This window comes from Onychostruthus taczanowskii, unplaced genomic scaffold (genome assembly GCF_017590055.1).
Source record: "Onychostruthus taczanowskii isolate IOZ18803 unplaced genomic scaffold, ASM1759005v1 scaffold4, whole genome shotgun sequence".
NCBI lineage: Eukaryota > Metazoa > Chordata > Aves > Passeriformes > Passeridae > Onychostruthus > Onychostruthus taczanowskii.
Window position 1 is genome coordinate 22,957,521 of NW_024501459.1, and position 22,695 is coordinate 22,980,215.

General features: G+C 38.2%; 1 protein-coding gene across 38 annotated transcripts in view; it reads left to right on the top strand.

The window, feature by feature from the left end:
• The window catches only part of RIMS2 (regulating synaptic membrane exocytosis 2), a 447,681-nt gene that overhangs the window by 405,149 nt on the left and 19,837 nt on the right, over nt 1-22,695 (top strand). The window contains exon 1 of one of the 38 annotated variants that reach the window (XM_041412651.1): nt 22,046-22,308. The exons of the other annotated variants lie outside the window; for them this stretch is intronic. Coding sequence (XP_041268585.1) covers nt 22,179-22,308 — 130 coding nt within the window. The 5' untranslated portion in view covers nt 22,046-22,178. Of the gene's footprint in view, nt 1-22,045; nt 22,309-22,695 lie in introns of those variants that run through there. 38 annotated transcript variants of the gene reach the window in all.

Below are 22,695 nucleotides of genomic sequence, written 5' to 3' on the forward strand. Positions count from 1 at the left end.
AGTGGCTGGAGACCACTTTGCCACAGGAGTTACATTTAAAAGCAGCACTTCTCAGCAGTGTCCAGGCTGAGAGCCTCCTCACGTTCTGTTACTGCACTGCCAAAGCCAGGTGCCAGCAGCTGGTAGCCCTCAGAGGTCAGGCTGCATGGAAGTACACAGATCAATCATTTCAGCGGCTTTCCTATGAAGTCTTAAGTGCTCAGTGCTCAGTAGAAGTCATTAACTTGCATGCCTTTTGCTATTCCGTTTAAGCAAATGCTTTCATGCAGTGTGTTGGCTGATTATAAGAATTGTTGAACAGAACCCTACTGGGAAAAGAATTCTTTGCAATTTTGAAATGAATTTTTTTTCAGATAGTTAAGGCTGGATCCTGGATTTTACAATGCTTGTCTTTTCTCAGTGGGCAGATGAATCTAAGCATGTGCCAGCTTTGTCCAAGTTACATATTCTAACCCCTTCAGGATTAAGAAAGAAAATTTTTGCCATTTGATTTGACCTTAGTGTCATCTGGCATTTGAATGTATGCAGTATATGTGGAAAAGAACATGAAGGTCTCCTTCTGGAAAGACTTCTAAAGCTCTCAATCTTATGATAATTTAAGGTTTTATCTGTAAGGATGAATAAAATTATCACAGTTTCTGGTATTTTAAACATAGCCTGAGAAAATTATTTTTGTGCAGTCACTCCTACATGATGGAGGATTTATTTGTCTGCATGTGCTGTCCATAACTCCTTTCAACTTCATAATGTCTTGGTTAATTTCATCTACATATGAATAAGTAGACCACAAAAATAAATAACTTGAGGAGAATAAGGTAGATGGCAGAGCAATGTGCTCATAATAAGTACCTACATATAAACGCTATTGCAGGCTCTGTTTCCATTTTTTTTATTCTGATTTATAGGTTTGTGTTTCCTCATTCTTTTCTTTTACACACACACATTCATATACATATATATATATATACACACATATATATATATATATATATATATATATATATATGTATATATATATACATATGTAAGTGTGGACAGGGTAGAAGTGGCCAAACTCACAGTCAGTGATCACACAGGTAAAACTCATAAAAACTCTTGAACTTATTTTCCATTTAAATTTTTGGCATATGACCAGGAATTCTGTTTCCATATGAAAATACTTTGTAGGCAGTTAGTTAGCCATTTTGAGCTAATTAAAGCTCCTTCCCTTTATCAGAGTTAACTGTGTTTTCCAGCTCCACCTTCAGCCCATCAATTCCTGCTTTTTCTCTGTGTCTCACCCTGAGTTATGGCATGTCTGTCCAGTGTCTGAGCATCAAAAATGTGAACATATTTGGTTGCTTTTTTTGTTTTCAGCACAGACAGTTTACATCTCACCAAAAGTAAGTGTCCTTGACCTGATATCAGATATGAAAGAAGTGACATCCTAGGAATCTTCTAGATTTTAGAAAAAAAGGCTTAATAATTAAAAATATTAAGAAGAAACTTTTCTGTACTGTGAAAACAGGTCTTTAAGGCATGGGCTTTAAATCAGTATGAAGGGAAGTTGCTAATATCGTGGGATAATACTGGCATCAAAGGAAGGTGGTGAGGTAGATCTGCTCAGTAAAAGTGTACAGGTCCAGGCTGAAGGGCTCGGGTCAGTGGCTGGTAGCAGGGAGCCTGTTGAAAGGAAAGACTTTCAGCAAAGATGAGCCACAGTCTGAGAGCAGCAGTGATTGATGAGGATGAACCAGAGCAGGAGGCAGCAATGTGGACTTTAATGTGAGAGAAAGTCAAGAGGTGAGGGAAGTGGAGTGTGGAGAAATCCAGCAATTATAGCAGTGAAAGAGGGAGAAGAAGACACACACAGGAGGGGACTAAATGACAGCGTGGCTCTGGCTGCACATTAGAGTGTGGGAATCAGGAACAAGGCAGTTAGAGGAAGACTAGCAGCTGGGAAAAATTATAGCAAAAGACAAAAGCTTTTGTGAAGGAGAATTGTGTAGGACAGTTTGGAGTGACCAGGGCAATCCTGAGAAAGCAGAGTACATGAGCAACTCAGAGAGAAATTCCTTTTCTTATGCTTTCTTCTTCCCCATTCCTTGTAAGACTTAATTATCTTTCTGCTGTTATTTTGGCTCAGTAAAAATATTTACATATTTTAATGTATCCCCTGTTGGTTTTAATATTAATTATTAAATAATTAATATTAAAGTAAATTTAATAATAAAAAGTGTTGTTGTTTCTAATAAGCAAAAATAGTAATTGAAAATCATTGCTTTGTTTGGGACAAGAAATGAGATTATAATTTCACAAAGCCATCCTCAACACATTAAAAAATAAGACAGCTGTGTTAAATTCTCTTTTTATTTTGATTTAAAAGATCATCTGGATTTTTGTGTTACCTTAAGATGCCTCTGAGGTGTTTTTTTTTTAAGTATCCATTTTAATTTTATAATGAAAAATAGAAAATGTTTGATTATTTGAAAACAAATTAGATTCAACAGTCTCAAAGCATACCTGATTTAAATGTGTTTGAGTGGTACACACTTCTGTCATGGATTTCTAATAAATACACATATATGAGCGTATATGTATTCTCTGTGCACATATTTTAAGTTTTTTATTTCTTCCTAACTTCAGTTTTTCTACAAATATTAGAAGAATTGGAGGCTACGTCTCTTGTCGGAAGAATAAGATCACATCTCTTACTCAGCCTACAGCAGTTCTTGCTCAAACTTCCTCTATCCATGGAGGTCTCTGAGCTCCCTCCCACGTGCCTTCCCTCCTGTGGGACACGAGCTGTGCAAATGTGACTGGCACAGTCCAGCCTGAGCTCCTTGGTTTCATGAAACCCCTAGGAAGTTAACACCTTCATCTACCATGGGTGTAAATGAAAATGTTGCTTGGGTTGAAAAGTTAGTTAGAGGAGAATGCCCACATGGGCAGACAGGTAACTGTGTGAGAACTTTTTATTAGGGGTTGCTGAGGAATTGCACCCCTGACTTTTGTGCTGGGCAGCTGCAGTGACCCTGCCTGGCTGCAGCGCTGGGCACTGCTGGGTTCTTGGTGCATCAGGACAGGATAACCAGTATTGGTGGCATACTTCAATTCTGAAATAGAGCTTCTCTCACTGTCACTGTCACTTTGCATCTCTGGGCTGAGCACAGAATTGCCAGCTGAATGTATGAGCTGGCTCGGGTTCTTGCTCGTGGAGTTTGCAGTGTCTTTCTGAGAGACTATACCATGAACTGGTTTCTGAGCCAAATTTAAAGCCAAATGTTTGTAAGTGAAGCCAGTAAATTAATGTCTTCCTTACATAACAATTAATAGTATATTGTAGAAAGGCTGAGTTATTTTTAGAAATGCAATTTGTGCAACATACAGTAACTAACAGCTTCATATTGATAGAATTTTTGCTCCTTTCCTGAATGGGCTTTCCACAACCTGGCTCTGGCATTGACAGTGGGTAGCTGGATTAAGAGATTTCTCTGTTTCTAATTTCTGTAAGGTTCTTGATAAAAAGTGATATATGTGATAGATATTATTCTAACTGAACTCCACTCCCATCTTCCAAACTGAGACATGATGAGAAAGTAACAGTGCCTATGCTTATGCTTTCTCTGGAAGCCAAGCAACAGCTTCATTTCTGACTCATCCATGCAAATTCATCTGCACCATAGTAGTTTTTCAGTTCATTTTGCAATATCTTGGCACTAAAATGGTATGGGATTTTTTTTCTTCTGATCTGTCAAGAGAGCTTCAGGGACCATCTACTGATCAGTCTCCATATGCAGTTCATATGCAAAATTTAATACATTTCAGTCATGAGTGAAGAAGGCCATAGAAGTGCTCCAAGCAAGAAGAGTGAGGTTTGCATGAAGGCATGGAAATGATTTCTTAATGGTGACTATTACTTCCACCCACTCCTTACCAGATTGAAAACACACCAAAGCTTTGTTTTGCAAAAGCCTAAGCCCTAAGCAGGAAGAAGATCAATTGAAAGAATGACTGAAATTAAATTAAATTGAATTAAATTACATTAAATTAAAGACTTCACCATTGATTATTCCTGGAGCTGTTTTTTCCTGTTACTTCCTTCAGGACTTAATTGTAGATCCTTGCTTAGCTTCATAAGTGCAGAGTACTTATTTTTATTAGGATGGAATATGACAGACACAGGAATTATGAGACTTGATATTGGGCAAAAAGAGATTAGTTTTAGTAGAGAAAATTACAAACAATTAATTTTTGAAGGCAAACAATATTTTGCAGTAACACTGTTTCCCAGAGTAGTCAAGTTCTATTGTTGTACTGTAGAGTTCTGTGCTGTACACACAGCTCAGCCCAGCAAGTTTTGGTTTCTCCTGTATGTCAGCAAACCCTCATGTACTTGGTAGTTAAAAATAATTTTCCCTACCTACTGCTCTGACAGACTTTCTTCCTTTTTATGTCCATAAATTTGAACTCAAGTGTCCTGAATTTCAACATCCCTCAGGATTCATCCTCTTATCCTGAGTTTTGCTCCTCATCAAGTTACTTTTCCTTTCAGTCTCACAGCTAAGCTAGATACACAGACAGAGTTTAGACTGAAGAAAAACTAGAAAATTGTGTTCACAGCTGTGGGTAGATCATGGCAAGGACCGCATTATCAATACCTATTTATACATAATTTTTGAGTAAATTATAATTATAATCCTTTGCTCCATTATAAAATACAGACTAACATATTTATAAACTAGGTAAATGATCTCCCTTTTAGGTAAAAATCTCTCTTTTACAGTTTTAGGCACTCAGGTTTGGGTTACATGGTTTTTCAGTGGCTAGAAAACAATGGAATATGTGAACAAAGTGTTTTGTCTCCATTAAAAAGAAAGAGGGGAAATTAAGAAGGTTTATTATGGGAGAAGAAGATGATTGTTCTCTCTCTCACACACTCTGTTTACATATACATGTACACCACTGTACATCATGGAAAAAATATTTAGATTATTATAGTTCAACAGGGCAGGATAGGTGAACATTCAGAAAAGAAAGTTTGGGAAGATACTTGTTCAGTTATGGAGAAATTAATATAAGGTTGTCAGACAGGGTAGAGCTCAGTGGAATTCACTTTTATTAGAGGATTAGTCCTATGCATGGTTGATGTGTAGAGTGTACTAAGTGCCTAAAATTATTCCGCCTAACCTGCAGCTCTGTTATGTCATTGGATTTCCCAACTGTTTTGACAGAAATGTATTCTGCACACTTGGTGCTTTTCCCACTTCCTTAGTGAATGTTGAACCTTCATTCATATCATCTGATGTGCATTAACATTATGCCAGTAAACTTATTTTTCATACACTTCTTTTTGCACCCTCTTTTGTCGTACAATGCCAGAAAACCACACTCCTTTTGAGTCGTATTCCAGCTATTAACACTCAATATTTTTATACTTTTCTGAACATTATTGTATTTTACTTCATCTGGTCATATTAAATTAGAATTAACAAGTTTTGTGGCAATTAATTACATAATATGATCTTAATAATATAGATCAAGACTTCTCTGTTTCCTTCTATTTTGTCCAACAGTACTGTATTTGCTCATAAAAGTGATAACTTGCAGAAATAGAAATATAATATAGACAGACTGATGGAAAATTGTATCAGTGGAGAAGCAGGCATAAGCAGAATGGAGCAATTTCACAAGTTTTTATGCCAGTGAATACCATGTGTTCCTTTTAAACATTTTAATACAATACCAAAACTGTTAGCATAAAAGGATAATTACAATGTTACTTTTATTTGTTCTGAAAATAAATTGCCAGTGCACAAAACCATAAAAGGAACAGGAATGAGACTTCATTCCACTCTCAAATTCATCATTTAGACATTCAGAGCATGTATATTATCTTTTCATTTTGCAGAAGTATTTAATGAAATGTTAAATAATAAATGTGTATTCTTGAGAGTGCAGCTTTTTAAAGAAAAGGTCACTAAAAGTATCTCAGTTGTAAGGAAGAACAGATGTGTTCCTTGCTATGGAACTACAAAGTTCTTTTAGCTGTTTACCTAATTTTCATATGACTGTTTATCCAGATTCATTGTATTCAGCACTTATGATGCTAATATTATTTTACCTAAGCATCATTATTTCTTACCCCAATTAATCTGCATTTGACTTTTCTCCCATATTCCCACTGGTTAATCTTCCTAAACAGAATTGTGGCAAAGAAACAGATCTTGAGGCTTAATGCACCTTTGGCACTTCTGTGGAAGTCCAAGGAAAGCAGGGCAGGTGGCACAAAACATTTAATGTATCTTGACGACAGACTGAAAAATAACAATGTGATCATTGTTTAGCAACAATGTGTAAATGCTGTGTTTTCAAACCTCATGGATTCCTAAGTCCTTCAGCCAAGGAACTGCAGCTCCACTGACCCAAGAAGTTCTTTCCAGACGTGTTTTGAATTGACACCCCCTCCAGTGGCCAAGGCACTCGGTCAGACTTCTTATTCAAAATGGACCTGATATAAACTGAGGTTAAAGGATCCTCTCTAATGAAATAGTTGATTTATAAACACCGTATCTCACAGACTAAACATTATTTAGTACTATGATCTTCCACAAGTTTCTTACATTTTCTTAAAGGATTCTTTACATATAGTGTTGTTTCTAAAAATTAAATCCTAAGGAAGAAGGAAAGGTTCACAGACTCCCCTAAAATTTAGTGATTCCTGATCTTTAAGCAGAAATAAAATAGAAAGTGAAGAATCCTTTTCTAAAACTAACCTTCTCTTGACATCTTTTCTGTTTGATAGATTAGGTACAGCTGACACTCTCTAGTGGAGTAATTGCAAAAGGAGGAGGTATTTCTTGAGGTAGCCATGATACGAAATGCCTAATCTTCCTAATTTAAAAGCATTTAGGTAGCTTTTGTGTGAGAATTTGTATGTTTGAGTTTAAGCTGTGAATCAAAGATATGATGCCATCTTATAAAGCTGCCTCCACGTGTTGGTAAAGGTAAAACACCGTTCTAGCAGTAACCTTGGATATGATGACAATATGTAGGACCACAGTGAGAAAGCACAAGCAAACACAAGAAAATATTAACTGAAAATCATAAAATCATAGGATGATGGAATAGTTTAGAATAGGTTTTTACTTTAAAAATCATAACTCCAAGCCTTCTGCCATGGGCAGGATACCTGCAAAAGCACTGCAGAAAAAAAAATTTTTGGAGTCAGAGCTGCTAAATCTTAGTCACTGAGCAAAGACTCCCTCTTTTACTGCCTCAAAGTGACTGGAGGTTGTGATTTAAAGTGTAGTAGTTGGATCTCTGTCCCAAGAGTTTGCCATAGCTGGCAGGCAGAGCTGGTCAGGGTACCAACTGCAAGGACCTGCCTCCCTGCACCTCAGGGAACACAGACTAGGGACTCAGGGCAGTGGAAAAGGCAATGACCACATTACTTGATGCTTTAGCCAGTTGAAAACAAAGTCAAATTTCCTATAATGTCAGTTATGTGTGTTATCTGGGCATTTGGTTAGGAGTCCAAAACATAATCAAAGCCTCTGTGGTCTCTGTAACAAAAATAGGCTCAATTCTCTGCTAGTTTCACCCAATCCAAAGGGATACATTCGGAACCCTTCAGTGACTCTTCAAATCTCACAAGGTAACCCTCCCAGCACAATCTTCTGAAGCTGTCTTCAGCAGTGTTCTCAGTCTATTTTCCTCTGCAATTGTTGCAAATTTCCTCATTTTCCCAATTTTCATATGATTGCTGAAGTTTCCTTTCACAGTTAACTTTTTCTGTTTTAAATTGTTTCTCTTCCATAAGAAATCCCATCCTTGGACATACTGAATTCAAATACTGCACCAATTATCTGTCTTCAAGTGCTCTTTTCATGTACTTGCCTATGTCAAAAATCCTTTTCCTAGTGTGCAGAGCTAGTAAATGGCTATTCAGCCCTTATGTCCCTGCAGAATTTCACTACAATCACCATGCCTCTGGAGGCATCAGGATTTTTGTCTGCAGGTTCCTTTATGTTATTTGGGCCACAGATTTTCTGGGTAGTTGGCTACAGTCATTATTTTAATTTGTTTTTATCTGTCTGTCTTGAACTGCATGAATGGGATATTTTTCCCCTTCCAACTGAAATTTGACAGTGAGGATCAGTGATTTCTCCTAGTCTCATGTAGAAATTAATTGCACAATCTATGTCAAACCACAGACTGAGGTATTTTCCTGTGTTTTAGAGTATTTTCCAGTTTCCATATAGATCTTGGTCATTTCTTGGGGGGCACCCTAGAAAGCAATTGCTTTTGTTTTATCATTCACTTATATATGACCATCACCTAACGTTTCTCTCTTCAGACATGATTGCTGTCTTCCTCTGACAGATCTCTTTAGTTGTTTAGCCACTAATTTTCCTTAATCCCATCACAAAATTCTAGTGACACTCAAAGACTTTTCTACTTAGGAAGGCAAAAAAAGTTTCCCATTTTACTCTATACTTTCATTTTGTAAAATGATCCAAGTTTATCATTTTCTCTCTGTCAATTATACATGAACTTGAAATGGGATTATCTGATACACTTCAGTCATGCTAGATGCAACACAAACTAAGCATTGTACCTGAGTCAAATACTGTATGCTGAAAGAGGAACAGGTCCCTGAGTTCAAGCACTCAGAGTTTGCTCACTGTCTGAACAGAGATTTTTATGTGACAAGGCTTTCCAAAATAAAAAAGAAATATTTTCATCATTCTTTACAGCTTAGAAGTTGTTAAAAAAATGAGAGTTCACTTCTTATTTAGTCATCTCAAATTGAAGATGTGGTTTAATGTTTTTTCCCCTCTGTTTTGTCTCCACACTCAAATTCCTATGTGCTTTCTTTCCCTCAAAATATGAAGCTACAATTGTTAGGAAAATAATATCACAAAGTAGCACAGAAAACATAATTATTCTGATGTATCCACCTCTAATGGCCCCACAGCCTCAGAAAGGACAGAGAGCTAAAGAAAGTAGGAAGAGATTGCAGGAGGGATGATGAAGAATGTGAAACAGGATTTTTTCAGTCCAGAAAAAAAATGTCTGAAGGAGATATTTGAGGCCTGTAAAGTCAGGGACACTGAAAAAGGTGACTACAGAATAATTTATTCATTGCTCCCACAATGCAGGAACTGGAGCATTGCAGACAATTACCAGGCAAACAAGAAAGAGGAAGTAATTCACAGTACAAATTTAAACTAAGGGACCCATTCTATAGGATACTGCATGGACTTGATGTATATACTGGCTCAAAAAGAGATTAGACCAAGTGAGTTGGTTTGATCTAGCAATGGCAATTAAACACAAAAAGGTCTAACTCAACCTCTAAACCGGCAGTCATCAAAATAGTGTTCTTTCCCATACTTTTATTTTCTTACATATATTTCTTAGGCATTGGTATTAGCCATGCTGACAGAGGACACTGAATAATTGGATCTTTGGTTTTTTTCCTGACATGACCATTTTGATTTTCTTATGTTTTGTTCATGTTTTCCTCTGGTCTGGGACTCGAAAAAAGCAGTCTGACTGCTAGATTGTGTGAATGTTGGAAACCAGAAGTTTGTGTGACTTATCTAGCATGGTAGATTCAGTTCTTTAAAGTAACATCTCTTTTCTCACTCTGAAGTCTTCATCTGTTATAAATTTTGGTTGGCTTTTGGCAAAAGTCTAAGTAGCTCATATCAAAGCTGGTTTTCATCATCCCAGTTAAAGAGCTTAACATTTCGTTAAGCTTTTTTATCTTTACTACTGCTCAATAATATATTTCTACTACAAACAATATTCTAACTATGATCTTAGCTTAATTATAAATTATTTTAAATCAAATAAGAGCATAACTCAACTGATAGCTGTGCTTACCTGACACACTTTTATGAAACCTCAAATTTATTGATAATCTAGAGAGGTTCATGGAGTAGCTACATATTCACATGGGTACAAGCTAAGACAGGAGGGGTCTTTAGTAGATATTGGCACCAATAGTTTTACTGTGCAGTCTGTACCTTTTGGCTATATATGACATTTCATGGAGTAAAATAAGGCTTAAATTAAAATTTAAAACATTCTCTAAATATTTACAGGGTAAAAAATGTTCTCATATGCTCATTTGTCACATTCGTTCTTGGAGGACAGTCTTCTCTCTTTTCATGCATACAGAACTGAACTCATCTGTGTATTAAATGACCCTGAATCTAAAGATATTCCCCAAATACAAAGATATTAAGATTATTATACATGGACAGACTGCATAAAGATAACTATGGAGAAAATTTAGTTTATTGACTAAACTTTATTCAAACATTAACTAAAAACTTGCATTGCAAAATTAAGAAAAGAGTCAACTATTTTTGATGCACTACATAATAGGCAGATGTAGAAAAAGTATTCAAATAACTCATTTGCTCAACTTAGTGGGTTGCTTCCATTCTAATTGAATTTTCAAGAGCTCTAAACAAGAATGCTGGTGCAGAATCCTGACATTTGTTAAATCCACAAAGGATTATTTTAGAAAGTAACAATAGCCAGTATTCATACAGAAAAAAAGAGGAATTTTAATTAACAAAATGTGTATCTTTTTTGGGTTTTTTTCTGAAACAAAAGAAGCAGGGTAGAAGGGAAGAAACAAGAAAAGAATTATAGGCTTGATTTTTAGGGTTCTGAAAACCCAGAGTTCCTGAAAAATTGCTCAAAAGAAGTGGGAGGAATATTTCTCAACTCCTGTGTGAAATAGCTTATGTACTATTTAGCTGAAATTTATGAAGGAAGATGTAACAAACATACATTTTTTAAAGAAAAACTTAGTTATGTTGATTATTTGAGTGTTATTTTTAGCAAATCATTTATATATAAGAATACTTCAAATTAAATATACATTGTTTGTGAGATATGCCATACATCTGGGCTGTTGCCTTGATTGCTTTCATCAGTCCAGCATCAACTCCTAAGAACTCCTTTTTCCTGTTCAGTTTTTCTCCTGTACAAAATACGATACAGACTCAAGTGGGTGGGAATAAACACAATATAGCATTTCTTTATGTATGAATATAAATATGCATGTGCATGTAGAGAGACACACTGCAAAGGAGCAGCCACAGTCTGGACTGGGGCTGCAGGTGACCTGCCTATTTCATCTCTTTGTGAAATGTCCCCTGAGCTTCTGGGTAGGTGAGTCATAAGTTGTGTTTTGTATCACCCTGCACTCTTGACTTCAAATCTTGGTGCCTTTACTAGTCCAAAAAGGTTTGAAAAGCCCTTTTACACAGCTGAGAGTCACCAGCTGAGTCAGATTTTTGGGGTTCTGTCATCTTCTAAGTTTGGTTCTGATATTTCTGTGGCTGTGTGTAGTTGCTATTGGAGTGCATAGGCTTTCTATTTTCAGTTGGCATTGGCTGTTAACTCCTCTGGGACTGAAAATTCATTCATTTGCTATAGTTGGTACTCTGGCATTGCAGTCACGTTGTTTCAAATTTTTGTCCATTGTGTACAGAGGCAGCCTGGGCAGCTGGTTTAAACTAGACTCTTAGTTTTGGCATGCAGAAGTGAAATGAGATGACTCTTGGTGCATATCATGGCCACACAGCACAGCAGGGTCACAAATACCTGAGCTAACTCCAGGCAAACAAGTGACATATTCTGCAAAACTGTTCAGCCTGGCCAGACCCAGCATTGATGTAGTTTCCAGCACCTGAGTTGGGGTTAAAGTACTGGGTCCATTGTGCTGTGTAAGTAAACATATTATGTCACTCAGCGTGAACCATTGGGGGTTGGTTTTTTTCACTTTCTCTTTAGTTTAGTTTTCTTCTCTAAACCAGAGAAACACCTTTGTCTTTAGTCACTTACTACTAGCAATGGGGACTGCAATGACCCTTGAGAAATAATAGAATTCTTTAAATTATATTGGTGCTGCTTTTTATTTTAAAAATGTAATACAAGGAGATAAAGAAAGAGGCACACATTTCAGTGTCCCTTCCACTAAGGAAATCATAATTCTCACTTCAATACGCCAGTCTGAAATAACACTAGTGAGAAGGAAGTTGATACAAACTCTCTCTTAATATAGAAACATATGAAAAGATTTGTAGGATGTTATTTGCTAGTACATTTGAAATATTCTGTGCTGATGGAGATTATCCAGATGGCAGGAAGTTTTTGCTGCTGATTTACTGGGGTTAGTGTAAATTTGGTGCCATTTCTTTCTATGTTGCAGCCTGAGGTTTTTATCTGCTGTACCATTAAGATTGCAAACTGTTTTAGGAAAAAAACTCAAATCATGAGTTCATATAGTGTTTTCTATATTCATGTCCAAGCTTCTAACTAAATTTGCAGCAAAAGGTAGCCAGATTCTGAAATACAAATAGCAAGTATTGTATAGTCCTGGCAAAACTGATCAAATTTGTGAAGACCATTCACAGACCTATGCTCATAAGTGGTTTTGCAGATGAACAAAATTATGTTGAGGTTGACATCAATTGTTTTCAGTTATTTACTCTTTAGGTGACAGTCTAAATTGTACATGGAAGATAATGAACTTCATATCTGAGGGATCTTTGGAAAGTATGATATATTTAGATCCTCTTGGGTGGGACACCTTACTAGCTGGAGAAGTAAAATTTATTTCTTAAAGGTCAGCATAAGTAAAGAAGCTTAAGTTATTCAGTATTTTGTAGGATACACCAAAATGCATTGCCAAATTTGTATCAGGACATCTGGTCTGTAATCAATATTAGCTAGTGCATTAGTATAAATAGCAACAGTAATAGTAGACTCTTAGTCAATGAAATTTTATTGCTTTCCATCTGTTACTCTCAGTCCTGAGATGCTAGATTGTGAAATGATGTCCAGTGTGGCCTTGCATGTATGAAATGTGAATGAAAGCTTTCTAAGAGTTCCAGGTTATGCACACACATTAAGCCTCCATATATGGTGTTTCAAATCCCATTTGAACTTATTAATATGGTGATAATATGGTTAACTGGCCTTTCAAACAGCTAACTGAGGAAATGTTATTTGTAGCACAGCGACTCTGAGGTCAAATAAGTTGTAAAACTTCATATCTTACATCTGCAATTCAAATCCTGCCTGGTAGTTTTAAATCTGTAGCAGTGTCATACCTGAGAGAAGGTTCTACTGTATTACAGTGTTAAATCACACAGGGTGGTCCCCTGGCACTGAGGCCAGTTGGCACAGCTACACAAATCCATATTGTGATACACCAAAACAGACTTTGGATGTGATTTCTGGCCCATTTGAACTCCTGAATCAGAGGAGCATCTTCGGAGGTGCTTTACAAATTTAAGCTGATATTGTGCTAGAGACTCTCTTGAAAATGTAGCAGTAAAATGATCCAGTTCCTAATAGAAGCCTTCCAGTACCCAAAAGGGGGCCTATAAAAAACCTGGAGAACGACTTTTCACAAGGGCATGTAGTGATAGGACAAGAGGTAACGGGTTAAAATTGAAAGAGGGAACCTTTAGATTAGATATTAGGAAGAAATTCTTTACTCAGAGTGAGTAAAGTGGTGAGGCACTGCAACAGGCTGCCCAGAGAAGCTGAGAGGATGCTTCACCTCTGGAAGTGTTCAAGGCCAGGCTGGATGGGGCTTGGAGCAATGTGGTCTAGTGAAAGGTATCCTTACCTACAGCAGGTGGGTTGGAACTAGATGATTTTTAAGGTCCCTTCCAGCTCAACACATTCTATGCATCAGAATGTGTCTTGATATTGTATTTGCTCATGTAGACATAGCTGTGGATTACCAGATATAAACAAATGAAAGAGAAAAATAAAATTGTTTTCCATTATTGGCATTTTGGGATTGGTGGATTGTGTGAGCATGTCTGAAGAGACACTGCTATGACTAAAACACCATGGAAATGAGAGACATTTAATGACAACAGCACAGAATCCTCTGCCAGAATTACCAACAACATGAAAACTTACAAAATAAAACTAAAATCTGTGATTTTGTCAGATAAACATTACATCAGCAGATAAAAATATATTTAAACGTTGTTTGGAAAATATTTTTATTATTATTTCTAGAGAGATTCTGGTGCCCACCGACTCAGATTCTAGTCAGTGAGTTTAGTTCTGACCATTAAAATTAAGGTGTTTAATTAGTGAATATGGTCCCTTTGTAAAATCCTAGTTAAGGTTTAAAGTGTTTGCACCCTATACATTTGCATCCATAAGAAGGGACTTTTATGAAATCATTAAAGTGGTGTAGCTTCCACTGACATTCTGGAACTCTGAGGCATTCAGAGATTCCACTCTACCAGCTCGCAGTAACCATATGGATGGTAACCATAAGGTTATGGATGCAACTATATGATGGTGACAGCCAGCCTGGAAGCCAGGCTGGCTGATGGATGGAGCTGTCTCCCTGTGCACTACACGGGGCAGGCAGTCTGAAAGAGCTTGATTTACCAAATAGATGTGGCAAGTCTCTGCAGCACTTTGCAGAGCATAAGAAGCCTCAGAAAACCCTGTTTGGTTGTTCTGCACTGAAATAATGCACAGGACTCTGGCACAAAATGTTTTCAATGAATGTAATCTGTGGTCTCAAGAAAACAGATAACTTAATAGGCACAGAACTTTGCAAAATCACACCACCTTAATATATATTAACCTTCTGCAGGATATTTCTAAATTACCTGACTGACTTGCAAGACAAATGTCTCTTCAACGCTGACATTTGGACTCACCAAGGCTTTTGACACTTGATGATAACATATTACTTTTAAAAGGCAAACATATTGAACCAGACCTGCTCTGTCCTTGGCAAACTATGTTCTCTTTAGTCACTGCAGCTTTTGAGTGCAGAGAACAATGTGTGACAGGTACACACCTTGCTTTTCACCCTGTTGTTCACATGTTCATAATTTTACATGTTGTTTGCAAAACGGGTTTAATCTCAGCAGGATGCTCTTTGTATTTTTTTTTCCTGGCAGAACACAAGCACGAAGATCATAGAGTGCTTTTCTGCAGTACATTCTCTTCAATAACATCAGCAGATTGCAGCCCCAACAGAGGTTCAGAACACTGTGCTCCACAGGCCACTCAAGTGCCAATAGTTCTTCACTGGTTTGTCCCATCTCTACTGAAGATGGAATTATAAGGGAAACAAATCATGCTTCATGAAATTAGAGTGTCTGAAACTAATTACACTGTCTTCCTCTAAGACATTCTGAAAACTTTCAGTGGAGTACACAGGCAGCTGCAATAATATAATTTGAGCATATAAATGAATAACTACAGCTTGTTTTTAAGCTCATGGGTGTGATGAATTATGAAGGTCATTCTCAGAGACAAAAAGGTGGATTGGGATCAAAACAGAGGAAGGAGATAGAATGTATGCATTTATAACCAAAAAAACCCCAAACTAAATCAAACAAAACCCCACCACTTGCCTTTAGTTTTTCAAACTGCTTGATATTTTTCCTATGGGTTTCTTTCTCAACACTTCTTTCCTCAAAAAAGCATGTAGCTTTCTATTTCTGTGCTCTTGGTTTCTTTCCCTGATGAAGCATTATGAAGTAATACTTTTTGCCAAGCTCTAAGACACCTTGTGATTTGCAGATCACCTTGTGATCATAAAGATGTGAAATTATTTTAATCAAAACAGAAATAGTCAGCAGTGTAGAGCTTCTCTCTCCAACCTCTTAGCTACTTGTGAGCTATCTATATTGCATTGCTTCATGCTAGCCCATTAAAAACTCCTTTTTTTATCCAGAAAAATTTTTACTTTATTTTGGTTTTGTGGTTTTCTCATAAACATTGGAGGGGAAAATAAATATATTTTGTTTAAATAAGAACAGACAGCTTTCACATGTGATTAATATTAGCATTAAAGCAAAATAATTACTTTTATAGATTTCCTTTATGCTCATTAAAGAAAGCTTAATGCAGAAGAGAATGTAAAACTGCAGGACAAGCAATCCAACTATATTGTTTAAGAAACTAAAATTGGTATCTTTATGCATCTGAAAGCAGCCTATGTTTCCAAGAAAAAAACCAAAATACTTTTCTATTTCTACCTTTTAAAACATTTTTTATGTTAAAATTTCCTGATTTTATTTTTAGAAATTGAAATTTGTTGAGTGTTTAAAAGAGATGTAGTGAAAGTAATTTCTTTCAGCTGTTCAAATCTGCATCCTTTGAAAATGTGCAAGACTTTGAAATTATCTCCACATGGGCTGAATTACTTGAAGTTAGAGTCCCATTGGCAGAGACTGTTAAGGTGATGGGATCAGTGGAACCACTATTCCCATGCAGGAATGCAGGAACTGTGTACCAGTAAATGAGTCCTAAGGTGGGCATGCAAAACAAGCAGTTCTAGGAGAATCCTGTTTTGCTGATATAACTGCACTTGCACTAACAACTAGGGAATTCTCCCAGAACAGCTGTGTCAGTCAGCAAAGCTATTTTGGTATAAATCTGTACTGTGTACCTACCTTGATATTTGGGGTGGAGTCGACCTTACAGTAGAAAATGCCAAAATAAGTGGGAGAATGGAAAAATTTACTGTTACCATGTAAGCAGACAGAAAAGCGTATCTGCATTCTCTGGGACTGCTTAGTAGGGGATGCTCAGAAAACCCAAAATGTATAATTTAAATAAAGTAAAATTTAGAAAACGTATATCTAACTGCTAGATGTAGAAATAACATAGGAATTATTGTTATATCATGAAAATTTAAGAAGAGTAGGAGGCCACTGAAGGTCAATGCTGCATGGGAGCTATTGCCCTGGGATGGAGCTCATGACAAAGGTAATGACAAATCAGGAAGCAACTATTTAGGACAGTCTGTTGTGACAGGACAAGGGGTAATGGTTTTAAACCAAATGAGGGTAGGTTTAGATAAGATATAAGAAAAGGTTTTTTAGAACATGTGGGGTAAAACTCTGGAACAGGTAGAAGTCTCAGCCCTGGAAACATTCAAGGTCAGGCTGGATGGGGCTCTGAGCAACCTGGTGTAGTGGAAGGTGTCCCTGCTCGTCACAAGAGCATTGGACTAGATGACTTTTAACTGTCCCTTTCAACCTAAACCATTCTATGATTCTTTGATCATGATCAAAAAAATACTAAGTCAAGAACAGTGAATTTTTATAAGATGGGATTCAGTAAAAGTAGCCAATACTTTGTGAAGGATCTTGTTGATTTCTGGAATCTGTCCTTTCAAAGTGCTGGGCAGGAGCTGGCACATGCCCGTCTCTGTAGGGAATGAGGACAGCCAGCACAGTCCTAACATTTAGCAAATTACAGGCAATAGCATCTTGTTACTACATGTTACAAGTTTTTATACATAAACCCTGTTTTACACTAACTGGGCCATGTTTTAATGATCTTTTCAGTGTATTGTCTTAGCTTTTCACAAAGGAAAAAATAAAAAAAGGTTTAATTCAGTAATAATAGCAGTTGTATATTTCAGTGATAGTTAATCTGGACAAATTACTGGAAATTGCTTGAATAATTGGAGACCCAGTTGGAGAATAACATTTCTTCCAACCAATACTGGGTTTTTTTGTTTTTGTTTTTTTTGGTTTTTTTTTTTTTTTTTTGTGTCTTCCTAGAATTAGATAAATGCTGGGTTTTCAAACTGGGTTATTTTTTGGAGTGGGAGACAATTCAGTTAACTCTTTTTGAGGTCCTTGTCAAGTATTTTTTCTCTGTTGACATGCTGGCTGTCTCTGATTAGTGAAGACTGAGGGCATGAGAGGTAGGCAAAAACTCAGTGAAATAAAACACAGTGTGGGAGCTGTGGGGGACTCTCCCTGCTGTTTTAAGAAGAAGCAGTTTGCCCTTTTTGTAGCGACATGTTGCACAAAGATTTCTTATAAGTGGGAATTAATTAAGAGTGGGAATTACAATTTTAATATGTTATGCCTAATAGTTGATAGGTGTGGTGCAAGTTAAAGATAATTAACCAGCATATAAAGCTCAGCAGCTGAATTGGTTCTTTTTGAAGACAATCACAAACAAAATAAATCCTTTCTGTAGCCAACAAAAGAAGTCTGTCGGCAATGCTTGACACAAGAGGTGACAAAGAAAAGTCAATAACTCCTTTCCAGTCCCATTCCCAAGGATACCTTCCTTAATTGCAGGTTAAGGGAGAAACTTTAAATCACACTTCCATAGTGACTGCCCTGGAGAATCCTCTCCAAAATGTGCACAAGAGCTCAAGAATTCTTTTATGGCAATGTGTGCTTTTATCTTGTGTTCAGAAGCTGAAGCAGGCTTTAGGAATTAATCCATAATATAGGCAATAAAAAAAAAAAAAAAAAACACCATAAAAATTATTGAGTTCTTCACTCCAGGGAATTATGGCCTCTGGGTTCAGTACATAGAAGCAGAAATGGGAAGTGAAGAAATTTCATTTTTCCTTTTGCTTTTCTTTCCTTGATAAAAGGTATGATTCATGAAGGAATCACAGACTCATTATTTTTCTGAAGCATCCCCATTTTAAGTCTAATAATTAGTGTTTACATGAAGCAAGCTGGCTGAAATACACCCGGTTACAGTGAAACATGGAAAAACATGGGGAATACATTAATTTCCATGCTACTTTGTAAATTACCTCACATGGCATATCTACATAAAAAGAGAAAGGTACATTTATTCAATTCAGAATTCTTTTATTGGCTGGCTGTATTTAGAGTAGGTTGACACCAAATATACAGACACAAATTCATCTTTTAGTAATTTTCAGGGAACACAACTAGTAAGCAATTGCTTCCACAGTTCTTTAGATAAGCCTCCAAAATATTTTATAATAAATCCAACCTTGCAAATAGCAGTTCTTTAGGACAGTACATACATTTATAGAAGGTGTTTGACCTTGTTCTGTTTGACCTGGATTCCTACAACATAGTTTCTTTCAGCAAACTATGAAAATGTTCAAAAAATAGCATACCTGCGAGTCTCTTGCTTTGTCTTAATATTTAGCATTGATATGGGAATTTGGGTGCTGTTTCTTTAACAGGAATTTTGTTCACTTCTACCTGGTGAAGCAAATCAATGAGTGTCAGTTAAAATTTAAACAATCAGCAAAACAACTGGGGGGTGTTGTCAATGTCAGGGTAGTAAATTTGTTTTCTGCAGTTCAGGATGTGTCTAGATTGCCATCAATTAGATTATTTGTATAATGCAATCATTAGAAACTGAGGGCAGCCTCCCCAAATACCATGAGAATTTATGGATTTCTCACCTCAGTTCTTTGTGTCTGTTTTCATTCTTCCATTTAAACATTTATCTTAAAGAAAGAAAATTAGGACAGAAGCATATTGAGGAAGCTTGGATGGGATGGTGATCCAGTGGTTTTTTGTCACAGATTTTTTTGCATAGGTGCCTGATATCCTACTGTCTATTTGGGGTAATTTGTAATTGACTACAGATGGTTGAGGTTTTAAAGTGCTTTTCTTGGTATAGGCTGATTTTATCAATGACAGTAACAGGTTTTTTTATATACAATGCAATATTAGCAAAAATGTCAACTTGTTATTAATAGCTTAGAAGTCTCCTGGCTTCTAAGCAGGTATTATTTCTTCTACAAGAGATACTTCTAAGGGGAGTACTTACAAGGAATATTTATAAATGTGAGTGAAAGTATATGAAAGAGATATTCCAAATCAGTTGCTCTTTTTTGAATATGTATTCTAGAGTTTATTTATATTTTTGTAAGTATCTCCAAGTCACCCAACTGTTGTTTTGCCTTTCTCTGCATTCTCAATGTCTTTTCAGTTTTATTCAACTGTTTTTGTGAAAGTAAACAGTAATTCATCTGAAATGTAATGAACATTAACTCATTTTTGTTATCAAACTTCTCAAAGGCAGTCATGAATTATTATTTAATGGAAATTTACTTTTCTGACAAATCTTACATTGATAAAAATGTTGAAGGAAGTTATTTTATCTGCTTTAGTGTTTATAGATAGAAAATTCTATAGTCACCAAGTCTTAAAAAACTATCTTTAGCAATTATTTCAACACATTTTATTGGGTCTTGTTAATTACATGATTTTGTATATTAGATATTTATTATTCTTATTACTACCATTACACTTTTTTTTAGAGTTGTTTGCTTTCTAGTATTTCAGTAGCATCTTTTTAGAGTAAAGTGTAAACAGGAAAAGCTCACTCTACCACTTGAAAATCCTTTAAAGGGATGTAATGCAAAGGGTGATTTTAGGGGAAGAGGTGCTGCAGGCTGACCAGGTGTCCACCACAGACCTTGGCAGTCTCTGCCACCATGGAGTGCCTGTGGGCCTGCCTGTGGCATACAAGAGAGGTGTCTGTCTGTCTTGGCAGCTCACCTTCTTGTTAATCTGTAAAATATCACAGGGAGGGGACAAAACTGGGCATGAGGCCAGAGAAACATGATGAGCAACTAAATACACATTTTGGAACATGACCTGAATGAGACATCTAAAAGATGTCAGAGCCTAGAGAAGCTGCCCTGGGCATCTTTTATAGGCAGTAAAGAGGAAAAAAAGGGATCTATGTTCTTCTAAAATAAGTTCTTATTATGTTGCATGAAACGTGCTTTATTATATTATAGTGATCTAGAAATCAAGTTATTTGTAAAACTGTAAAATTGTAAAAAATAGCTGTAAAAACTCACTGTTTTGCTGTAGATTGAGTGATAATGGTTCCATCCCTGAATGCTAAAGTTCCAACTAGTTTTCATTCCTCAGCAAGATAGTGTTGGCTAGTTTTAATGTCTTATCATTACCTTTTCCAATCATCAGCTCAAGGAAACACATGGTGGGTGTGAAGTGTATTACACTCTACACACTTTCTTCATGAAGAGTTTCAGTTCACTGCAATCCATCATTCTGTCTGCAAAGTTTGTTAGATCAAACCCTAAACATTATTTAACCATTATTTTGACATAATTATTTTTTTATTTGAAAGAAAACTGAATGCACCCCAAGTTCTGCATTTACTATCATTACTGTTCAAAAGGCAAATAAGGAAACAATAGTCATGTGCAAGGTTTGATAGCACTTTTGCACTGTCATGAACTATAGTGGAATAAGTTACTGATGCTTCAAAAGATTGCTCCACTAGCTAGTACCTCTTTTTAATCATGTCCAGTGCTTTAATTTCTTAGCGTTTCAGGGAAAAGGTTGCCAATTGCTATATACTCAATTAATGTAACATACTGGATAAAAGAAAAAAAAAGTAACATTAAATAGCATTGAGGAAGATATGGAAGTAAGACTGGATAAAACCCCCAAAATTATGTGATGTAGCTATAAGCAAATCCTCTAAGGACTGAATTCAGAAAAGGTACACTCGTTTGCTAAGGAGGCAGATGTGCTTTAGAGAAATACAGCTTGGCCTAAAGTGGAGAAGAGATGAAGGATTTGCCTGTGGCTTGCAGAGCCAGCTCTTCAAGAGACGCTTGACAGAAGCAATGGGCACAAGCTCGCACACAGAAGGTTCACATCAGCACAACCAGTTTTTCACTGTGAGGGTGAGTGAGCACTGAAGAGTGAGGTTTCCCAGAGAGGCTGTGAGTCTCCATCCTTGGAGATACTCAAAGCCGTCTGGCCCCCAGCCAGGGCAGCTGGCTCTAGCGACCCTGCCTCATCCCACGGACCCCTTCCCAGTCCGGCCTTTCTCTGCTCCAGTGGTTCGTTCCCTGTTTTACAGACCGCCCCCGAGAGCGGACTGTCGCCCGTGGGCCGCAGGTGTGTGCTGCCGGCCAGGAGCGGGGCAGCGCTGACCGGCCCCGCTCCCGCCGGGGCCGCTGCTGCGGTCTCCGCTTGGTGCCGAGCCGCGGGGCCGCCCCTTCCCCGGCCTCCCTCCGCCTCCAGCATCCCCGCGAGCCCCCGGCCAGCCCCGGCGCGCCCCTCCCGCCTGCTGCCTCTTGCCAGCCCAGCGGGAACCGGGCGGAGAACAAAGTCTGCGGGCGGCGCCTGCGGGACGTCCCGCCGCTACCGGCCGGCGCCGTGCCCCGGCCCTGCCTCCGGCGCGCTCGGTATTTACAGCCGCCCCGGCCGGGCCGTCCCGCCCGTGAGTCTCGGGGGCAGAGCCGGGCACAGCGGGGCAGAGCCGAGCTCCGCGGCGCGCAGCCCGCCCAGCGCTCCCCGCCGCCCTCAGCCCCCGCCGCCAAGACGCCGCGCTTCTTGTACCGCGCCAAAGGCGGGTGCCGCTCGGCCAAGATGGGCCGGCAGACGGCGGCCGGCGGGCGCGCCATGCAGCGCTCGCAGAGCCGGAGCAGCCTCTCCGCCTCCTTCGAGGCGCTGGCGGTCTACTTTCCCTGCATGAACTCCCTGGAGGAGGAGGACGGAGGTGAGGGGCCGGGGCGCGGTGGCCGCAGGTGTGCGCCGGGACCGCGGGCGCTCCGGGATCGGGCCGGGCTCGGCGCGAAGGGCCGGGAGTCGGGCTGGGCGAGGAGCCGGGTGGGGGACGCGAGGGATGGAGAGTGGCTTGGGCTACGAGAGAGATTGGTAGCACCGTGCTTGTAGCTGGAAAGTGAGGTGGGATTTAACAGATGATGTTTATCGTTGCATTGGGAATGAAGTTGCTGGCTGAACTTCAGTTATGTTGGGGGGAGATATACAGGATAGAGGATCTTTCCATTCTTTCAATTTTCTAGTCATTCATACGAAAAACAAACCACACTTCCTCGCAGGTGCTTTTCCGACAATCTGCGGGCTTGTTCGGGTATCCCGTGTC